This window comes from Eschscholzia californica, unplaced genomic scaffold, assembly GCF_041429995.1.
Source record: "Eschscholzia californica isolate CP2 unplaced genomic scaffold, dmEscCali1.0.p SCAF_6, whole genome shotgun sequence".
Classification (NCBI taxonomy): domain Eukaryota; kingdom Viridiplantae; phylum Streptophyta; class Magnoliopsida; order Ranunculales; family Papaveraceae; genus Eschscholzia; species Eschscholzia californica.
The window spans coordinates 42,783,458-42,799,623 of NW_028238483.1; the positions used below are offsets into that span (position 1 = coordinate 42,783,458).

General features: G+C 35.5%; 1 protein-coding gene across 2 annotated transcripts; it reads left to right on the top strand.

The window, feature by feature from the left end:
- The first annotated feature begins 3,719 nt into the window (after nucleotides 1-3,719).
- On the top strand, nucleotides 3,720-14,708 carry NRPD1A (nuclear RNA polymerase D1A). Of its 2 annotated transcripts, XR_015227399.1 has the most exons (20): nucleotides 3,720-3,868; nucleotides 4,721-4,848; nucleotides 5,831-5,951; nucleotides 6,100-6,215; nucleotides 6,698-6,766; nucleotides 6,891-7,136; nucleotides 7,743-7,898; nucleotides 8,009-8,122; nucleotides 8,219-10,099; nucleotides 10,326-10,495; nucleotides 10,597-10,657; nucleotides 10,736-10,851; nucleotides 10,954-11,081; nucleotides 11,857-12,116; nucleotides 12,341-12,514; nucleotides 12,633-12,770; nucleotides 13,081-13,391; nucleotides 13,685-13,796; nucleotides 13,913-14,122; nucleotides 14,474-14,708. XR_015227399.1 is itself a non-coding variant. In XM_086646824.1 (19 exons), the coding sequence occupies exons 2-19, from the start codon at nucleotides 4,762-4,764 to the stop codon at nucleotides 14,069-14,071; spliced, it is 4,419 nt and encodes a 1,472-aa protein (XP_086502950.1). In that variant the 5' UTR covers nucleotides 3,720-3,868; nucleotides 4,721-4,761; the 3' UTR covers nucleotides 14,072-14,708. The 2 variants fall into 2 exon arrangements, 1 of the variants encoding a protein (XP_086502950.1); XM_086646824.1 differs by having other exon boundaries at nucleotides 13,913-14,708.
- The last annotated feature ends 1,458 nt before the right edge of the window (nucleotides 14,709-16,166 follow it).

Consider the following 16,166-nt stretch of genomic DNA (forward strand, 5'->3'; position numbering starts at 1 on the left):
CCCCCCAAAAAAATTTCTCATACTTATTAAGCTTGAGAGTAGACTTGTAGGCCAAGCTTCGGACACTCTCGCGAGGGATACGAGAATATTACGATTCCCCCGTCCCTCAGCGAAGAGCCTTCCTCGACGGCTTGACTGTGTCGACTCGATAATTGCTAAGGTTTTGGACGTCACAAGTGGTACCTGAGCCGAAGACAACTCTTCCCTGAGGTGAGGGGATCGTGATAATCTCAGATCGCTCATGAGAGTGTCCCGCGTCATGAGTCATAGGTGTACGCTCAAGTTTAGTAAGTGTTACGGCTTTTTGGAGGGGCTCGTGGAGTCTTCGCCATGAACAAAACTCTCGCACCTGTGTGAAATGGTAAACAGAGACAATATTGACAACTGCTAAGACTTGAACGCTACAAAAATTATAATTTTAATTCACATAATAGAAAATATAAAGTTGATTATTGTTACAACAAATACATTCTGTGTGAGATCTAATCTTACAAGTGAATAATATGATTTCATATTCAAGATCCATTCAAACATAAATATATTTGAAAATTATGAATACACTAGATTTTGATCCAATAAATATATTTGAAAATCACGAATACAACTAGATTTTGATCCAAGTATTCACATTTGTCATGTCTTGCCTAGTACAACTCGACAATAGTTGGAAAATGGGAAACAAACAGTGTGATGTTGCGTCTGTATTCCTATTTTCCTAGATACACATAAGCTGGGATTTAATAAACGGGAGTGCTACATGTACAAAGTCCTTGACAAAATTCATAACTTAATGACTGATTTTCACTAAAAGACAAAAATTGATCAAAGATTTTCAAAGTTTGACTTTGATCGGGACCGTTCACTTAGTATTTTGTCAAGAATCTTGTCAAAGATTCTTTGTACATTTAGCATTTCCCTTTAATAAACATGTTAAGATTCATATCCATCCCCAAGTTCTTTAAGAGAAGTAAGACAACTTTAATATTTTTTAGGAAAATTTAACACATGTAAGAATATTGAATGGAACTAAATGTATTAAATAGACATGTAAGATTTACCATTGTGTCATAATTTTTATTTTTACTTCACATTATGTTTGGTGTAAATAATATAAACAAAGAATATTTTTTTTCAATCATGTTCTCTCTCTGTTATTCGCATAAAATATAAATAATGTAATTGGACTTTAGGTAATTGTCTAGTTGGACTATAGGTCCGGTCTTGTTTGAATTTGAGTGTGCGGTTATCGAGTTTATCACATGTATGATGTATCAATGGCATATGTAACGACTAACGTAGATCGTAGTCCACTTCCAAAAAAAAAGTAGCCGATTGGGAAACGAAATAATTTCGCACATAATATCACCACGACATTTTAAAAAAAAAATAAGTATAATATTGACGTGGACAGGAGAAAGTGGGGAGAACCGTGTTGACTAATATAGAAAAGGGCATCTAATTAATACCACAAATTATGTAAGGACTTCATTGATTTGTTTTTGTTTGGTAAGGATGAAACATTGAAAAGTAACCAATATAGAGTTTTTATTTAGAAAGAAAAAGAGAGAGAGAGAGAACCGCCAGAACAGAGAGAAGAACCCAACACCCAAATTGACGGCTTTGGGTGGAGGAAGAGCCCAACCAGAGTTCAGACAAACTCCCTTCTTCTTCATCATCTCCATAATGGTTCTCTCCAGGTTTGTTTCTCTCTCTAGATCTTTCATAGTAATTCTTAAAGCACATTACTAATTTATGGGTTGTTTTTAGTTTCTGTTTTTTGAATTTTGATTTGTTTTTGTTGAATCAAGATCTGGTATGGGTTGTTTCTAGCTTTGATCTTAGGCCACGTTTGGCACGCGGGAATCGCGTGGGAATGGAATGTGATTCCTGGGAATCACATTCCCGATTATGTTTGGCTCGCGAGAATGCAGGGGGAATCCTATTCCCGGAGGAATGGGATTCCCCCTAAATGGGGTAATAGCAAACCTAGGGAGGGGGGTGGGTTTGTGATTCCCATTCCCGGGAATGATTTGATTTAATATTTCCGGACAAAACAATCCTTGATAAAATATTAGAATGACTAATATTAAAATCGTCATTCTCATAATATTTTTATTAAAAAATTAAAAACCTAGGGTTTCAACCACCACCATAGCAATTCACTCTATCTCTCTCTCCCACCCTCTCTCTCTCTTCATATCTCTAGTTTTATTTCTTCTCTCTTGCTCCTTGTCCATTAAAAATTGATTTCATAACGTTTAAAAAAATTAGTCGAGACCTTATTTATTTTAAATAAATCTTTAAATACAACTTAAATTAGTGTATTACGTTACTATTTCATATCTATAACTTTGAATAGACAATACTGATTAAAATATATAACAAAGTTGACTTATAATTTATGTAGTTTAAGTAAAAGGATATAACCGGACTTTCGTAAAAAAGTACATTCCTATTCCTACACAAACCAAACAACAAGTTAGGAATCCATCGGGAATGGAATTCCTATTCCTGGTCGAACCAAACATTAAACCAAAATAATCTGATTCCCGGGAATCGCATTACGGGAATGTGATTCCTGGGAATGACATTCCATTCCCGCGCGCCAAACATGGCCTTAGGGTTTCTTTGTTTCTTATAATGGGTTTGTAGTTTTCTATCTTGAAAAAGTTACTAGGGGTTTACTCATACTCTTCTTATTTGTAGTTGTATTTGTTTATTCTGATCTCTCTCATTACCTCTTTCTATCTCTAAGTGAGAGCATTTCTTCAAACCCTGAAACCCCCACCTTTTCATAATACACATTACTGAAACCCCACCTTTTATTTATAATTACTAAAACCCCCACCTTTTCATAATATACTTACTGAAACCCACCCCTTTTCATAAAAACAGATGGGGTTTCAGTAATGTGTATTATGAAAAGGTGGGGGTTTCAGTAATGTAAATTATGAAAAGGTGGGGGTTTCAGTAATTATAAATAAAAGGTGGGGGTTTAGTAATGTGTATTATGAAAAGTTGGGGGTTTCAGTAATTCTCCCTACAAAAGTGTTAGTGGAAAAGATGGAAGAAAACAGGTCCCCATTTCATAGAGAGGAAAAAATTTCAGGGTTCTGTTGAAGTTTATCTTCAATTTTTAATTAATGTTGGAATTTAGATAATCTTATTGTTTGAAAATTAATAATTAGACAATGCTATAAGCCAATAACAATGTTTTTCGCCTTTCGATTCGGTGCTTTAGTTGTTCCGGGTCATACCTAGTTATTTCAATTTACAACTATTGATACGGGGAAGTTTGATTCGGAAAGAATCTTCTTTAGTGTTAGGTCTAGTGCAGAAAATCTAATGGAAGTGTGAACTTGAAATTTGTATGGGATTTTTATTGATCATTAGGCTGCCCGATCCCTTCATAAATATACGCCGATTTATTAGAGTGAATATGTTAAGGGGACGAACCGTATCTTTAGGATCAATGGAGAAACGAGCAAAACTACTCGCTAACGTGTCTTTGGATTCGTTATATGTAAACCCCCTGCACCCTATGTTGTAAAAGGCGTCGCCTAGGCGAGCTTAAGCGCCAGGTTGATGGAAGAGGCGCTTAAAATTGAGGCGAGAAACCCAGATTTCCCCTGGTGGCGCCTTTAGCCGCTTAGGCGAGCGCCTTTAGGCGCCCCAGGGGAAGCGTGAGGCGGCCCAAGTCGTTAGGGTGGTGCCCTCAGTTTTTTTTTTTTTTTTTTTAGGGCTTTAGCCCAAATCAAAGACAGATTCCCTAATCTGTTTCTCTCTCTAAACCTCACGGACGGCTCTTGAAACCGAAACTTCATCTTCTTCTCCTTCAATCTTCATCAATCTTCATCAATATCATCAGGTAAGTCGGTTATTCTAAGTTCTAACCTGTTCATCTTCTCCCTCTTCTTGTTTCTTTTTCAAGAACTTTTAAAATCGATTTTTTTGCTGTTTTTTATTTTATTTTCAGCAACTAATTTTTTTTTTGTTTACTTATTCTTAATCTTAAGTCATAACCTATGTTATTTACTAGTTAGTTAGTAGTTACTAACTTATTAATACTATTAAAATCTCTTTTTTTGGCTGTTTTTTTTTATAATTTTCAGCAACTAATTTTTTTTTTTTTTTACTTATTCTTAATCTTAAGTCTTAACCTATGTTATTTACTAGTTAGTACTTAGTAGTTAGTAGTTACTAACTTATTAATACTATTAAAATCTCTTTTTTTGCTGTTTTTTTTATAATTTTCAGCAACTAATTTTATTTTATTTTTACTTATTCTTAATCTTAAGTCTTAACTAATGTTATTTACTAGTTAGTACTTAGTAGTCTTAACAATGTTTTTGAATGCTTGGATGTTAAGCTTTATACCTTTAATTTTGGCATTTGAGTGTTTATTTTGTTATTTTTATGTTAGGTACTTAGGTATGTATGTATTACTAAATATATATATACTATTTGTTTGAGACAAACGCCTCAGCTCGCCTAAGCTCGCTTAGGCAAGGCGATGGTTCTGTCGCCTCGCCTCGCCTCGCGCCCGAGACAACATAGCCTGCACCTACATCAAGAACTGTACAAATTAGTTTTATCTTTTCGTATCTTTAATATTGATATTCCTTATCTTGTAGATGGTCCTTCAGTGAAACTGTGCACAGTTGATTTCAAATGTTTGTTTTTTCACTTTGTTCTAAATCTATCAAGTATTATGATATAGATTGATGGAAATGTTCGCAAGAAGAAGAGTAGCCTAAAATCATGGACAGCGACGTAATTTTAGAGCAACCAGTATTGCCTGGGGTCTTGAAAGGAATAAAGTTTAGCGTTTTGACAGAAAAGGAAGCGGTATGTGAGCTACTCCATTTTACTCCCAGTGCTATATAATGTGATTACTTCTGGGCTTGAGAGACATAAATATTAAATTAGTAATCTAGCACTGTCTCCTTTGATATGGAGGTTCTTGGATTAGTTTTATCCGCTTTGAGTTCAGTTCTCGAAATGATATGATTATAGAATCATAAGTTGGTGGATCTAAGTTGTGAGTTTGTAAGATCCATGAAATTATTTTTACAATTTAAGAAAGATTGAACTGGTTAATTTATTTTTCTCTGTAGTTATTCTGCTGCATGTAACATCAAAAAGATGTCCAACGAGTTATTACTTATTAGTTGTGCTACTGGTTAAGCTCTTCCTAAGACCCTGAAGAATACAAAGAAGGAACATATTTGCAATGCCCTGTAATTTGATTTTGTGGGTTGCACATGAGATGACACAAGAGCTTTTTAGGTGTTGGTGTATTCGAGGACAAACAAAAACTAGCGACAATACAAAGAAGGAACATATTTGCAATGCCCTGTAATAGATCATACCCAAGATTTAGTCCCTTCTAAGATTTTAACATTATCAAAAACTATTATGAAAAGGTTATAGAAAACTAGCGACAAACAAAACTGTCTAAAATTTATCCATCTTTTAGGCGTTCATCTGAAGGGCATAGAGCTTGTAAAATGGAGTGATTTTTGATTTAAAGATTTATATTTTGGTAAAAACATATATGTAATCGTGCGCACACATAGACAGTATTACTTGACTTGTGGTCAGAGACCAAGCTATGCTGGAAAATTATGTCAGCGACTGAAATTTCACAGAGGAGAATGCTTTAGTCATACTTGAGTTTCATATAGAAATTTTTTTGCATATGCACATTGTAATGCTAGAGTTCTTATACTTTCCCCGAGTTTTTGTAATACCGGAAATACTTCATCATCTTTTAATGTGCATCCTTTTCCTTTAAAATCTTGTGTTATATCTTTCTTATGTACTGCAGGAAAAATTCTCCGTTATAAACATCGAAGCTGCCAACGATGTCACCGACCCTAAGTTGGGTGTGCCAAATCTATCAGCTCAGTGTGCGACGTGCGGGGCATTTGACGTTAAAAGCTGCGAAGGTGTGGGTCTATATTGCTATATTGCTTTACTGATGGCTATATTGCTTTTGTTTACTCAAAAGTTGCTATGTCACCTGAATTAGATTTACTGATGGCTATATTGCTTTTGTTTACTCAAAAGTTCCAACTTACACAATTTTTTTTGCAGGTCACTGTGGGATCATCACATTACCGGCAGATCTTTTCCATCCTTACTTCGTGTCGGAAGTTGTTCAAATTTTGAATAAAGTGTGCCCTGGTTGCAAAACCATTAGGAAAGACAAGGTAGGTACCTAATTCTCTATGCTTTTCCTTTAGTATTAATTAGGAAAGCTACATCAATGGGCAGTTGAATTGGTTGCGACCTTCTAGTTTATACCGGAGGCCTTGATCCAGAGTGCCTTCTGCCCAATGAACTTAACACTAACCCATTCTCTTTAGTAATTAATGATATCACAAAGGGTAGAAAAGGATTAGTTTTACTGGCCGCTAGGTTCCAAATATCTCTCAATCGCCGAAAGATTAATTTACCACCTGTTGACACAAGGATTCAAATAGTACAAGGGAACCACATTGTTTTACCAACATTTATTTCTTCTTAGCTTAAGATTGGTTGAGATTTGAGATTGGAGTACTGTTGATTCGAAGAGCAGACCTTTTTTATTATTGCAATTTTTTCTTATAGTTTATGTTCTTATATGCAAGTACCGAATCATAATTTTTGCTGGTATCAGCAGTCTTGATCTAGCTTTGTAATATGTATACAGGGCTCAATGGCAATGTTGAAGAAGTCAACATTGATAGACGATCAGTCTTGGGGCTGTAAATACTGTGTTGTAAGTTTGTTGCACTTTTTTGTCTCCATTTCTTCTACTTTTTACCTATTGAATTAAGTTTGTCCAACTATATCGTTTTCCTTCTCATATGATTTACTAGAAACATAAAATATTCATGTTACAGCGAGAAGCAACCAAGTGGTACCCACGAATGAAGTTTAAACTTGCTTCTAAGGATCTCTTTGGAAAGAATGCTTCTGCGATAACAGTGGAAGTTAATGACAGATTGCCACAGAGGTTCTTAAATAAAAATCTTGATGAAGTCCTTCCAGGAGATTATTGGGATTTTATCAAAGAAAACCCACAACAACAACTACAACAAGAGGAAACTGCGTACAGACCTAATAAAAGAACTCTATCACCATTTCAGGTAATATTAGATGCTTGCTTGGTTGGATTATTTTCTTGTACTATGGCATCTTACATTACATGTATTTTTGTGGACCATCATGCATTCCGATATTCTTGAGAGTGGGACTTGAGTCTGGCATCTTACATACATGTTCTTTATCTCTCTTGTTATTTTTCGGCACGGAAGAGTAGCAATCTAGATGAGTCTGATATCCATTATGTCGCAGTGCTATAGATGTTTGGATATCCTGAAACTGGATAAGATCACTGTTGTTAGGAAGCCAGAAGGTAAAATTGAAACAGTGGAGAATTATGTTCCTTGTGCGTCGGATCTGAAAGGGAGTCCATTGGTTTAGTTGTGATTAATTGCCGAGGAATTACTGACCTTGTCTTTTTATTGTAGTTTTCTAATATTAGAAAAAGGAGTTCTTTTAATTTGTAACGACTCGATGCCACTGGACGATGTGATCATGCAGGCTGCTTCATGGCCGACATGATGATACGAAAGAAACATATTAATTACTTATATCAGTCTCACAAGTCATACCGTTTCTCATGGTTTGAGTTTCTTATGTAAACCTGTTTGACTCTGTTTTTTTTCTTCCTATTACCCTTTGTCTTTTAGGTGTATCATATATTGAAAGATGTGGATATGGACTTCATTAAAAAAATTATTTCAAAACCGGAGTTAGCTTTTATTACTTCTATTCCAGTTACTCCCAATATTAACCGTGTCGAGGAGATGATGCATGTGGCATCTAATGGGCAGAAATTGATTTTTGTAAGTAATGCTTTATGGTTTATGTAAGTTAAGATTAACTACTATCCGTTTATCTCCGTAATGGATGCTGGTTGTTTCTTATCTTATGAGGTTTTGCATACTTATTCCAGGATGCACGTACCAAAGCTTACAGAAGGCTCGTTGATTACAACAGGCTGGTTGACTTCAAAAGGAACCCTGATGAGCTTGGTGTACGTGTCAATGACTGTCTGAGTGTTTCCAAGGCAAGTAAATCAATATCGAGTAATTTGACTATCGCCTGAGACTGGAAATTTATGGCCTAATTTATTATCTCTGTACGTGTGCACTTTTCTCTGCAGCTACTAAAGGAAAAGTCATCCGCAGGCGATCCAGCTTCTAGCAAGTCTGGATTGAAATGGTTTAAAGATGTTATACTTGGCAAGCGAACCGATCATGCATTCCGAATGACCATTGTTGGTGATCCAAGGATTAAACTCTCTGAAATTGGTATACCGCTTGATATTTCACAAAAGCTATTAGTTCCCGATATTCTCAACTCACTAAACATGGAAAAACTAAAAAAAACAAGTGATTCTTGGGCTCCCGAAAAAAGAGAGTTATTTGTGAGGAGAAAAGGTCGCCTAGTTTGCGTACGGAAGATAGAGCAGCTGGAAATTGGAGACACCATCTATAGGCAATTGGTTGACGGAGATCTCGTGTTGATAAATAGACCGCCTTCTGTGCATCAACATTCTCTTATAGCTTTATCGGTTAAGATCCTTCCGTCAAATTCAACAGCTTCCTTAAATCCACTATGTTGTTCTCCATTACGTGGTGATTTCGACGGTGATTGCATTCACTGTTATGTTCCTCAGTCCCTTGAATCTAGAGTTGAGCTTAGGGAACTTGTTGCATTAGATCAGCAGTTAATCAATGGGCAAAATGGTCGGAGCTTACTTTCATTAAGTCATGATAGCTTAGCTGCTGCTTATTTGGTAAGAGAGAATGACATTTTCTTAAGCAAACCAGATATCCAGCAACTAGAAATGCTGTCTACTCATTCTTTTCAACCTCTGTCTCCTGCTATTCTTAGATCCCCGATACTTCAGAGTCCTATATGGACAGGCAAGCAGTTATTGAGCATGCTGCTACCTCATGACTTCGATTTTGATTTTCCAATGAATGGTGTTTGCATATCCAAGGGCGAGATTTTGTCTTCTACTCACGAGTCTGCTTGGCTGCAAGATGTAGATGGTAACATTTTCTCTAGTCTTGTCAACCGATATGGGAGTAAAACTCTAGACATCCTCTTTTCTGCGCAGGCAGTTCTTTTGGAATGGATATCACTGAGGGGTTTGAGTGTATCTCTTCGCGATATTTACCTTTCTCCTAATTCAAACTCCCGAAGAAATATGATTGAGGAAGTAAGTTTTGGTTTAAAGGAAGCAAATGATGCATTTCACATCAAAGACTTCTTGGTAGATCCAACCATGGAACATGATATTAAGTATGGAGAAGATCATGAAAGTGGCGAAGCTTTTGAAGGGGATCATAGGGGGTGTAATTTCAGCAAGAGGGGTTTAAGTCAAGTTTCTGTTACTGCGTACAAGGAAGTTTTTCGTGATCTTCAAAATCTCATATATCGCTACGCAACCAGGGATAACTCAATGCTTGCTATGGTAAAGTCTGGAAGCAAAGGCAGTGTTCTAAAATTAGTTCAGCAAGGGCTATGCCTTGGCTTACAACATTCAAATGTACCATTATCTTTCAAGCTCCCCAGAAAACTCTCTTGTACTTCATGGAATGATAGCAATGATGATACTTGTGGGTCTAACATTCCTTATGCCGTGGTGGAGAACTCTTTTCTCAGCGGTTTGGACCCTTTGGAGTGTTTTGTTCACTCTATTTCAAACCGGTCTACATCTTTTGGTGACAATGCTGACCTTCCAGGAACTTTAACCCGGAACCTTATGTTTTATATGCGCGATCTTTTCGTTGCCTATGATGGAACAGTGAGAAATGCATATGGAAATCAACTGGTGCAGTTCTCTTATGGTCATATGCCCTCATCTGTTGTGGGTAATGCACCTTCCGGTCTTTCTGGCAATGACTGTGGTTTTGATGGAGTTGCTAGTCAACCAGTTGGCTCATTGGCTGCATGTTCCCTCTCTGAAGCTGCATACAGTGCCTTGGATACACCGGTGTCTACAGTGGAAGATTCTGCACTGCTGAAGCTAAAGGTCTTCTTCCTTTCCCTTTGTTTTAACTAGAATGTAGAAACTCTTCGTTATTGTCATTGGCTCATTGTTATGATATTAGCGATGATTTGTTATTTGAACATTTCTTTAGCACTTGTGAATTAGTATTTATTAAACACTCATACTATGGCGCCTAACTTTATTTTGATGAATTTTTGTCAAAAAAAATACGAACACTATTTGATAAACTTCCAACTCTTTTATACAGAAAGTATTGAAGTCCGGTACAAAAAAGGCAACTGCTGGTCAAACAATATCGCTCTTTTTATCAAAGAAACTTGAAAGATGGAATTACGGTTTCGAGTATGGAGCTATGGAAGTCAAGAATCATTTGGAGAGAGTTTTCCTTTCAGATGTTGTTTCTAACGTAATGATTATGTGAGTTTTTTTTCCTGATTATGTTTTCATTGATCTTAGTCAGCTAAGTGATATTTTGATTTGCGAGTCTAATTATCTTTTTATTTAACCCTGGATATTAGCTTTTCTAGTGAACCGTCAACGCGTTACAGTCCATGGGTAGTGCATTTTCACATTGACGAGGTAGGACTTGTTAGATATGCTGAATTATGCACATTCCCAGTTTTATACCAATATTTTTTTTCTTTTTTTCTTTTTCAGGAAAGCCTGAAGAGGAGAGGTCTAAATGTGCAATCAATTGTACGCACCCTAAATCAAAAATGTAGATTTCCCGAGGATAAAAAGGTCCAATTTCCAAGCTTGCGGATTATAAGCAGGTAATGTTCTGTGAATAATTACATAATAGGTAGTATAAATAAACAATAACTAGACAAACTTTACTTTATAAATTTTGTTTGACTTGTCTGACCGCGTAACAGGGTTTGTGAAATTGATGCTAATCCATTTTGCATCACGGTGGAAGTTGAAGCCCAAAAGGGGTTTGATGTGCCAATAGACTTGGTTCGTAATCTGGTGATGCCGGTTCTTCTAAGAACCGTTGTTAGAGGTAAATATTTCACCATTATCCTTTTCGACTGAATTTTTTTTAAGGCTTCAACCAATTCTTACAGTGTGGTCAAACTGGTATGGGGAACCAAGAAACACATTTGTGCATCAAATTATTACCATTCTGACATGCAACTGATAGAAAATGACTTTATTTCAGCTTTATGAGGAACTACATTCTACCAATATGATACTTGTTTCAATTTATTGTCATTAGTCCATGATCGTCTCTTTTCCACTATTATCTAAAATTTGGCTAGAAAATGAAACATATTCTCAATTTTCTTTTCACGTTTTAGTGATAATTAAAGGTTTCTATAGATTCCAGAAGTTGACTATTTTTCTTTGGTGATAGTTTCTGTTCTATTTTACATGGCGTTGCCATCCTTCAAAGGGTTTGCACGTCTGATATGCTGTTTGAATCTAGTATGTCAACTTAATTGCTTATATCGCAAACTGTTGAAATTTCTTCTCATTTATGGTTTTATTTCTATGACAAATTTCAGAGTTACTTATGAGGTCATATTGTAGAAAGGAATCATTTAAGTTGTAAAATAATTGTATGGATGCGATCATGTGAATAATTTTGATTCCACATTGATCATTTTTTTTGACGTTGTACGTTACATTTCACTAATTTTCTTTTACGAACTTACCACATGAAGTTTGATTTTGTTTATTTGAATGAATGCGTTGGTTAGTTACTCGTGCCTAGCAACACCCATTTTATGTGTTTTATTTGTTGACCTTCAGTTTATGTTTTATTTGGTGTATAGGGTTCTCAGAGTTCGAGAAAGTAGAGATATTGTGGAATGATTTTCCACGGGCATCAAGGTCTCGTATGAGTTCTTTTGGTGAACTGTATCTTAGAGTTTCAATGTCCACCACATGCAAGAAAGTTGATTTCTGGGGTTCCCTTCAGAACTCATGTCTTCCATTAATGGATGTAATTGATTGGCAACGCAGTCATCCCGATAACACCAATGAAGTATTTCGAGCTTACGGGATAAGTGCTACATGGAAATACTTTCTTCAAGTGAGTTCCACTCATAAAGCTCTTTCAACATTTCAATTTTTGTTCTCGTTACATCGTAAGGATGAAATATGCACATAACTCTGTGAAACAACATGAACTTTATTAGTACCCCCGAAGCCACGACCTCCTGGACTTTGGATGGACACAGTAGTTGGGTTGCAGCCCCATGTGCCAATCTTGATTATTCATCATGCTTTATGACTGACGGGCTGTTTGAAATGTAGAATTTGAAATCCGCAACATCCGAGATTGGGAAGTCTATACTTGAAGAGCATTTGCTGCTCGTTGCAGATCGGCTTTCTGCCTCAGGAGAGTTTCTTGGTTTAAATGCAAAAGGCATAACGTGGCAAAGGGACCAGACATCCATCTCATCTCCCTTCATACGGGCATGCTTTACTGTTAGTTCTTTTCCTATATGTTAATATTGCAAGCTTTACTATATCCTTGTTACCTCACTTAAATGATTAATATTACATAAAAATAAAAATAGTTGGCTTATATGTTTACACTTTGTAGAATCCTATTAAGTCCTTCATCAAAGCTGCCAAGGAGGAGGCATCGGATGATCTTGTTGGTACTTTAGATTCTTTGGCATGGGGAAAACGGGCCCCTGTTGGCACTGGAGGAAGTTTTGATATTTTATACACTGGAGAGGTAAATATTATCTTCCCTGAAATAGCTAACTAAATGTATTGATTGGAAGCGGATTAGCTAATTAAAGGTGAAGGATACAAATTCACAATAAGCTACGTTTTAAAAATTTCTGAACAATATGTCCCTTTTCTACAGTCTAGCTTCTTTTTTTTTTGGTATCAGTTATTGCTTTATTCGTCTTGGTTTTCGTATACTTAAACTCCGACATTTGACATTTTACCGTATTTTTTCTTAACGTTATAGAAACTATTTCATGTTAATGGTTGTTATGATATATCATTGGTTTAATTCTTTAAACACTATTTTTCAGGGCCCTGAACTTGATACACCAGTGGATATCTTTAATCTATCGTGTGTTTCATCAAGTTCTGAAGGAGATACTATAGATAAGAGCTCTCCTATCGTGAATAATGTTTGGAACAAAGACAAATGGGGCGACAAGACTCGTTATCCATATGCCACGAAAGCACATAAAAAGTTCAACTCCATTCCTAAATCAGACAAAGGTATTTCTGTGGGACAGAAAATAAAACTCGGTTCCACGCTTAAATCAGGCAGAAAACTTCCCTCAGAAAATGAAGTTTTGGACATGTGCTCTTCTTTGCAGAGCATCTTAAAGAAGTAAGTTATCGACACCTTACTTTTATTTGAATCTTGTTAGTGGATTTGCCATCAAACCTCTGTTTGCCTGCGAACCTATTCATCTAACCGTTTCTCTCATGAATGAAATTCTAAACATATGATATTTACTCAGTGGCGTCTAAGCCTATACAAGTGAAGGCTTGGGTTCTATGGAGTACAACATTAGAGATTGTTTTGATTTCTTCTTTTTGCCGTTATTACCGTGTTATTTCATCAAGTTTTAGTATCAAGTGAAGTCCTATTGAATTTCTGTACTTTTTCCCTTATTGAAGGTACCAAATTGATGAATGCGTAAGTGAATCCGATAAGGCTGTCTTAATGAAAGCTTTACTATATCACCCTCAAGGACTAGAGAAAATTGGAGCTGGATCAATAAGCATCAAGGTAACTTTGAAGGAAAAGTACTATATTTTCTTTGTTCACCATTGTTACATTCTGTTCACATTCCTTACATTCAGCAAATCATTTCATAATGATCTTGTCCTCAATGTTGTTAATAGGTCGGCTATCATCTAAAGCACAAAAAATCTCGTTGCTTCCACTTGGTAAGAGAAGATGGAACAGTTGAAGATTTCTCGTACCAAAAGTGTATATTAGGTGCTGCGAAGAGAATCTCACCTCAATGCCTTGAATTAGTGAAGATGCGGTTTCAAAGGTGATGTCTGTTGTGACCTTTCAAACATCGGAGGAATGGGTGAAGTCCCTGGGAGGTAAATTTTGTCTGCGTTTCCTAAGTTCATCTTAGGAGAAAGTCTATTTCTACAACCAAATATCTAAGTTCGTCTTAGGAGAAAGTCTATTACAACCAAATATCTAAGTTCGTGTTAGGAGAAAGTCTATTTCAACAACCAAATATATAAGTCTGTCTTAGGAGAAAGTCTATTTCTACAACCAAATATCTAAGTTTGTCTTGGGAGAAAGTCTATTTCTACAACCAAATCGTTTACCACGGGTTTTCAACGGTTTAATGCTAGTTGTATAAAAAAGCACCAACCAATACCCAAATTGCTGAACTCTCTGAAAAGTTTAACTTAGTTCTGAATCCGTTGTATACAATGCAGTTCTACATGTAGCGCGTCTCTTAGCTAAGAGAGAGGTAGTGGGGTTTCTTGGGTCATTCGTGAATAGTTGTGCATTTGGGTTAGTGCTCTGCTGAAGCAGGCGTTATGCTACAGTTCTTCGCCCCTCTATCTTTCTCTCTCTACATTTTACATATTCTCATGTATTCGGATGAATTTAACCTGCAAGCTAGTGCAATCCCGATCAATTTGACTTTATAATATATTTTGTTCTATATTCTTTGTGGTATGTTGGCTTTTTTCTTTTGTTGAAAATTGTTGTACATCTTGTTTTTTTTTTTTGATGAAGAGTGGTACATCTTGTTACTATCATCAAATTATCTGCCTTTTAAATACACAATTTTTTTCATTTTTATAAAGTTCCCCGAACCTTTCAACAAAAAAAATAAAGTTCCCTGAAAGTGAAACTTTCCACAATAAGAAGCACATCTGCTACCATCCATCCAACTGATTAGTTGTTATCTTTGTGTAACTTGACCATTTCAGTTTTGACTATAAAAATATTTATTTTTTATTTTTAAATTTGTAAATCCCACTTACTCAAATGTTTTTGGGTTTAAAATATAATTTTCCTTCTAAAATTTGTACAAGTTGCAATAACCTATCCCAAAATATCCTCTACATCCAAGATTTCATGAAGATAAAAGAGATAGTTATGTCAGTCTGAGTTTTTTTTTTTGAAGATAAAGTTGAGTTATATATAATAAGATGATTGTAATGGAAAATGACTTGCTTTTATAAGCTACTTTTTTGTTGACAGATTATAAGCTACTTCACCACCCTGATCGATTGACTCTCAAAAACAATATTATAAGTTGCTAAAAGTTCAACTCAAATAAAAATGGCCGAAAAATAAAAATGGCCGAAAAGGAACTAGGAGATGCGACTATTTTCTCTACGGATTTGGGGCCAATTTTTTTTCCGTAGGGCAAGCATAGGACTTTACCTGTATTTTTATCTTTTTTATATTAATTGTGGGAGTCGTTACAAAAATATTGAGACATTAACATAAATGCAACAAAGCCATTTCATTTCTATCGCCGAGTAGATGTACCACCAAACGAGCTACTAGACAGATTTATACGTATTTATGGGATTCTTTTTTCAAGGATTTTTTTCTCAATTATCTCAAAGTCTGATGTTTGGAATCTGAAATTTAAAATTAAAATATTTGGGTCCAGCTTTGAGAGTGACTTGACAAATATATTTTACATTTTCAACTCTCAACAAAAGTCAAAAAGGTAAGAAGTCAAAGCTGACTAAATCCCAACCCTCTAAAGTCCCAATGAGAAGATAAACTTGAGCTATGAAGTCAATTAGATATTATTCATTTAGTTGAATTGTTTAACTCATTTCTTATTATCAATACAACTTTCTTAAATGTTTTTGATGTAAGAAAATCTTATATATAATTCATATTAAATTTAGTCGAAAATAAAGGATATTGTTACCATTATCTACAACGACATGACAATTGATATGTAGATTCCACGAACTCTAAGAATTTTAAGATGTGACAGGCAACATATATATACATATTTGACAGCTTGATTACTATTTTTTTTTCTTTTTTCGTTGAGAATGCCTGATTACTATTTCACTACGAATGTCTAAATCCTTTTTGGATTTACTATTTTTTATTCAAATTCAACAATATAAAATCTCAAAAAATTGA

What these genes read in the sequence shown, in the direction of transcription:
- NRPD1A (XM_086646824.1), top strand. Translation starts at nt 4,762, where the DNA reads ATGGACAGCGACGTAATTTTAGAGCAACCAGTATTGCCTGGGGTCTTG. An exon ending in ATGGGCAGAAATTGATTTTT is followed by an intron (nt 7,899 to 8,008) that starts GTAAGTAATGCT and finishes TACTTATTCCAG; the next exon opens with GATGCACGTACCAAAGCTTA. An exon ending in TCATACGGGCATGCTTTACT is followed by an intron (nt 12,515 to 12,632) that starts GTTAGTTCTTTT and finishes TACACTTTGTAG; the next exon opens with AATCCTATTAAGTCCTTCAT.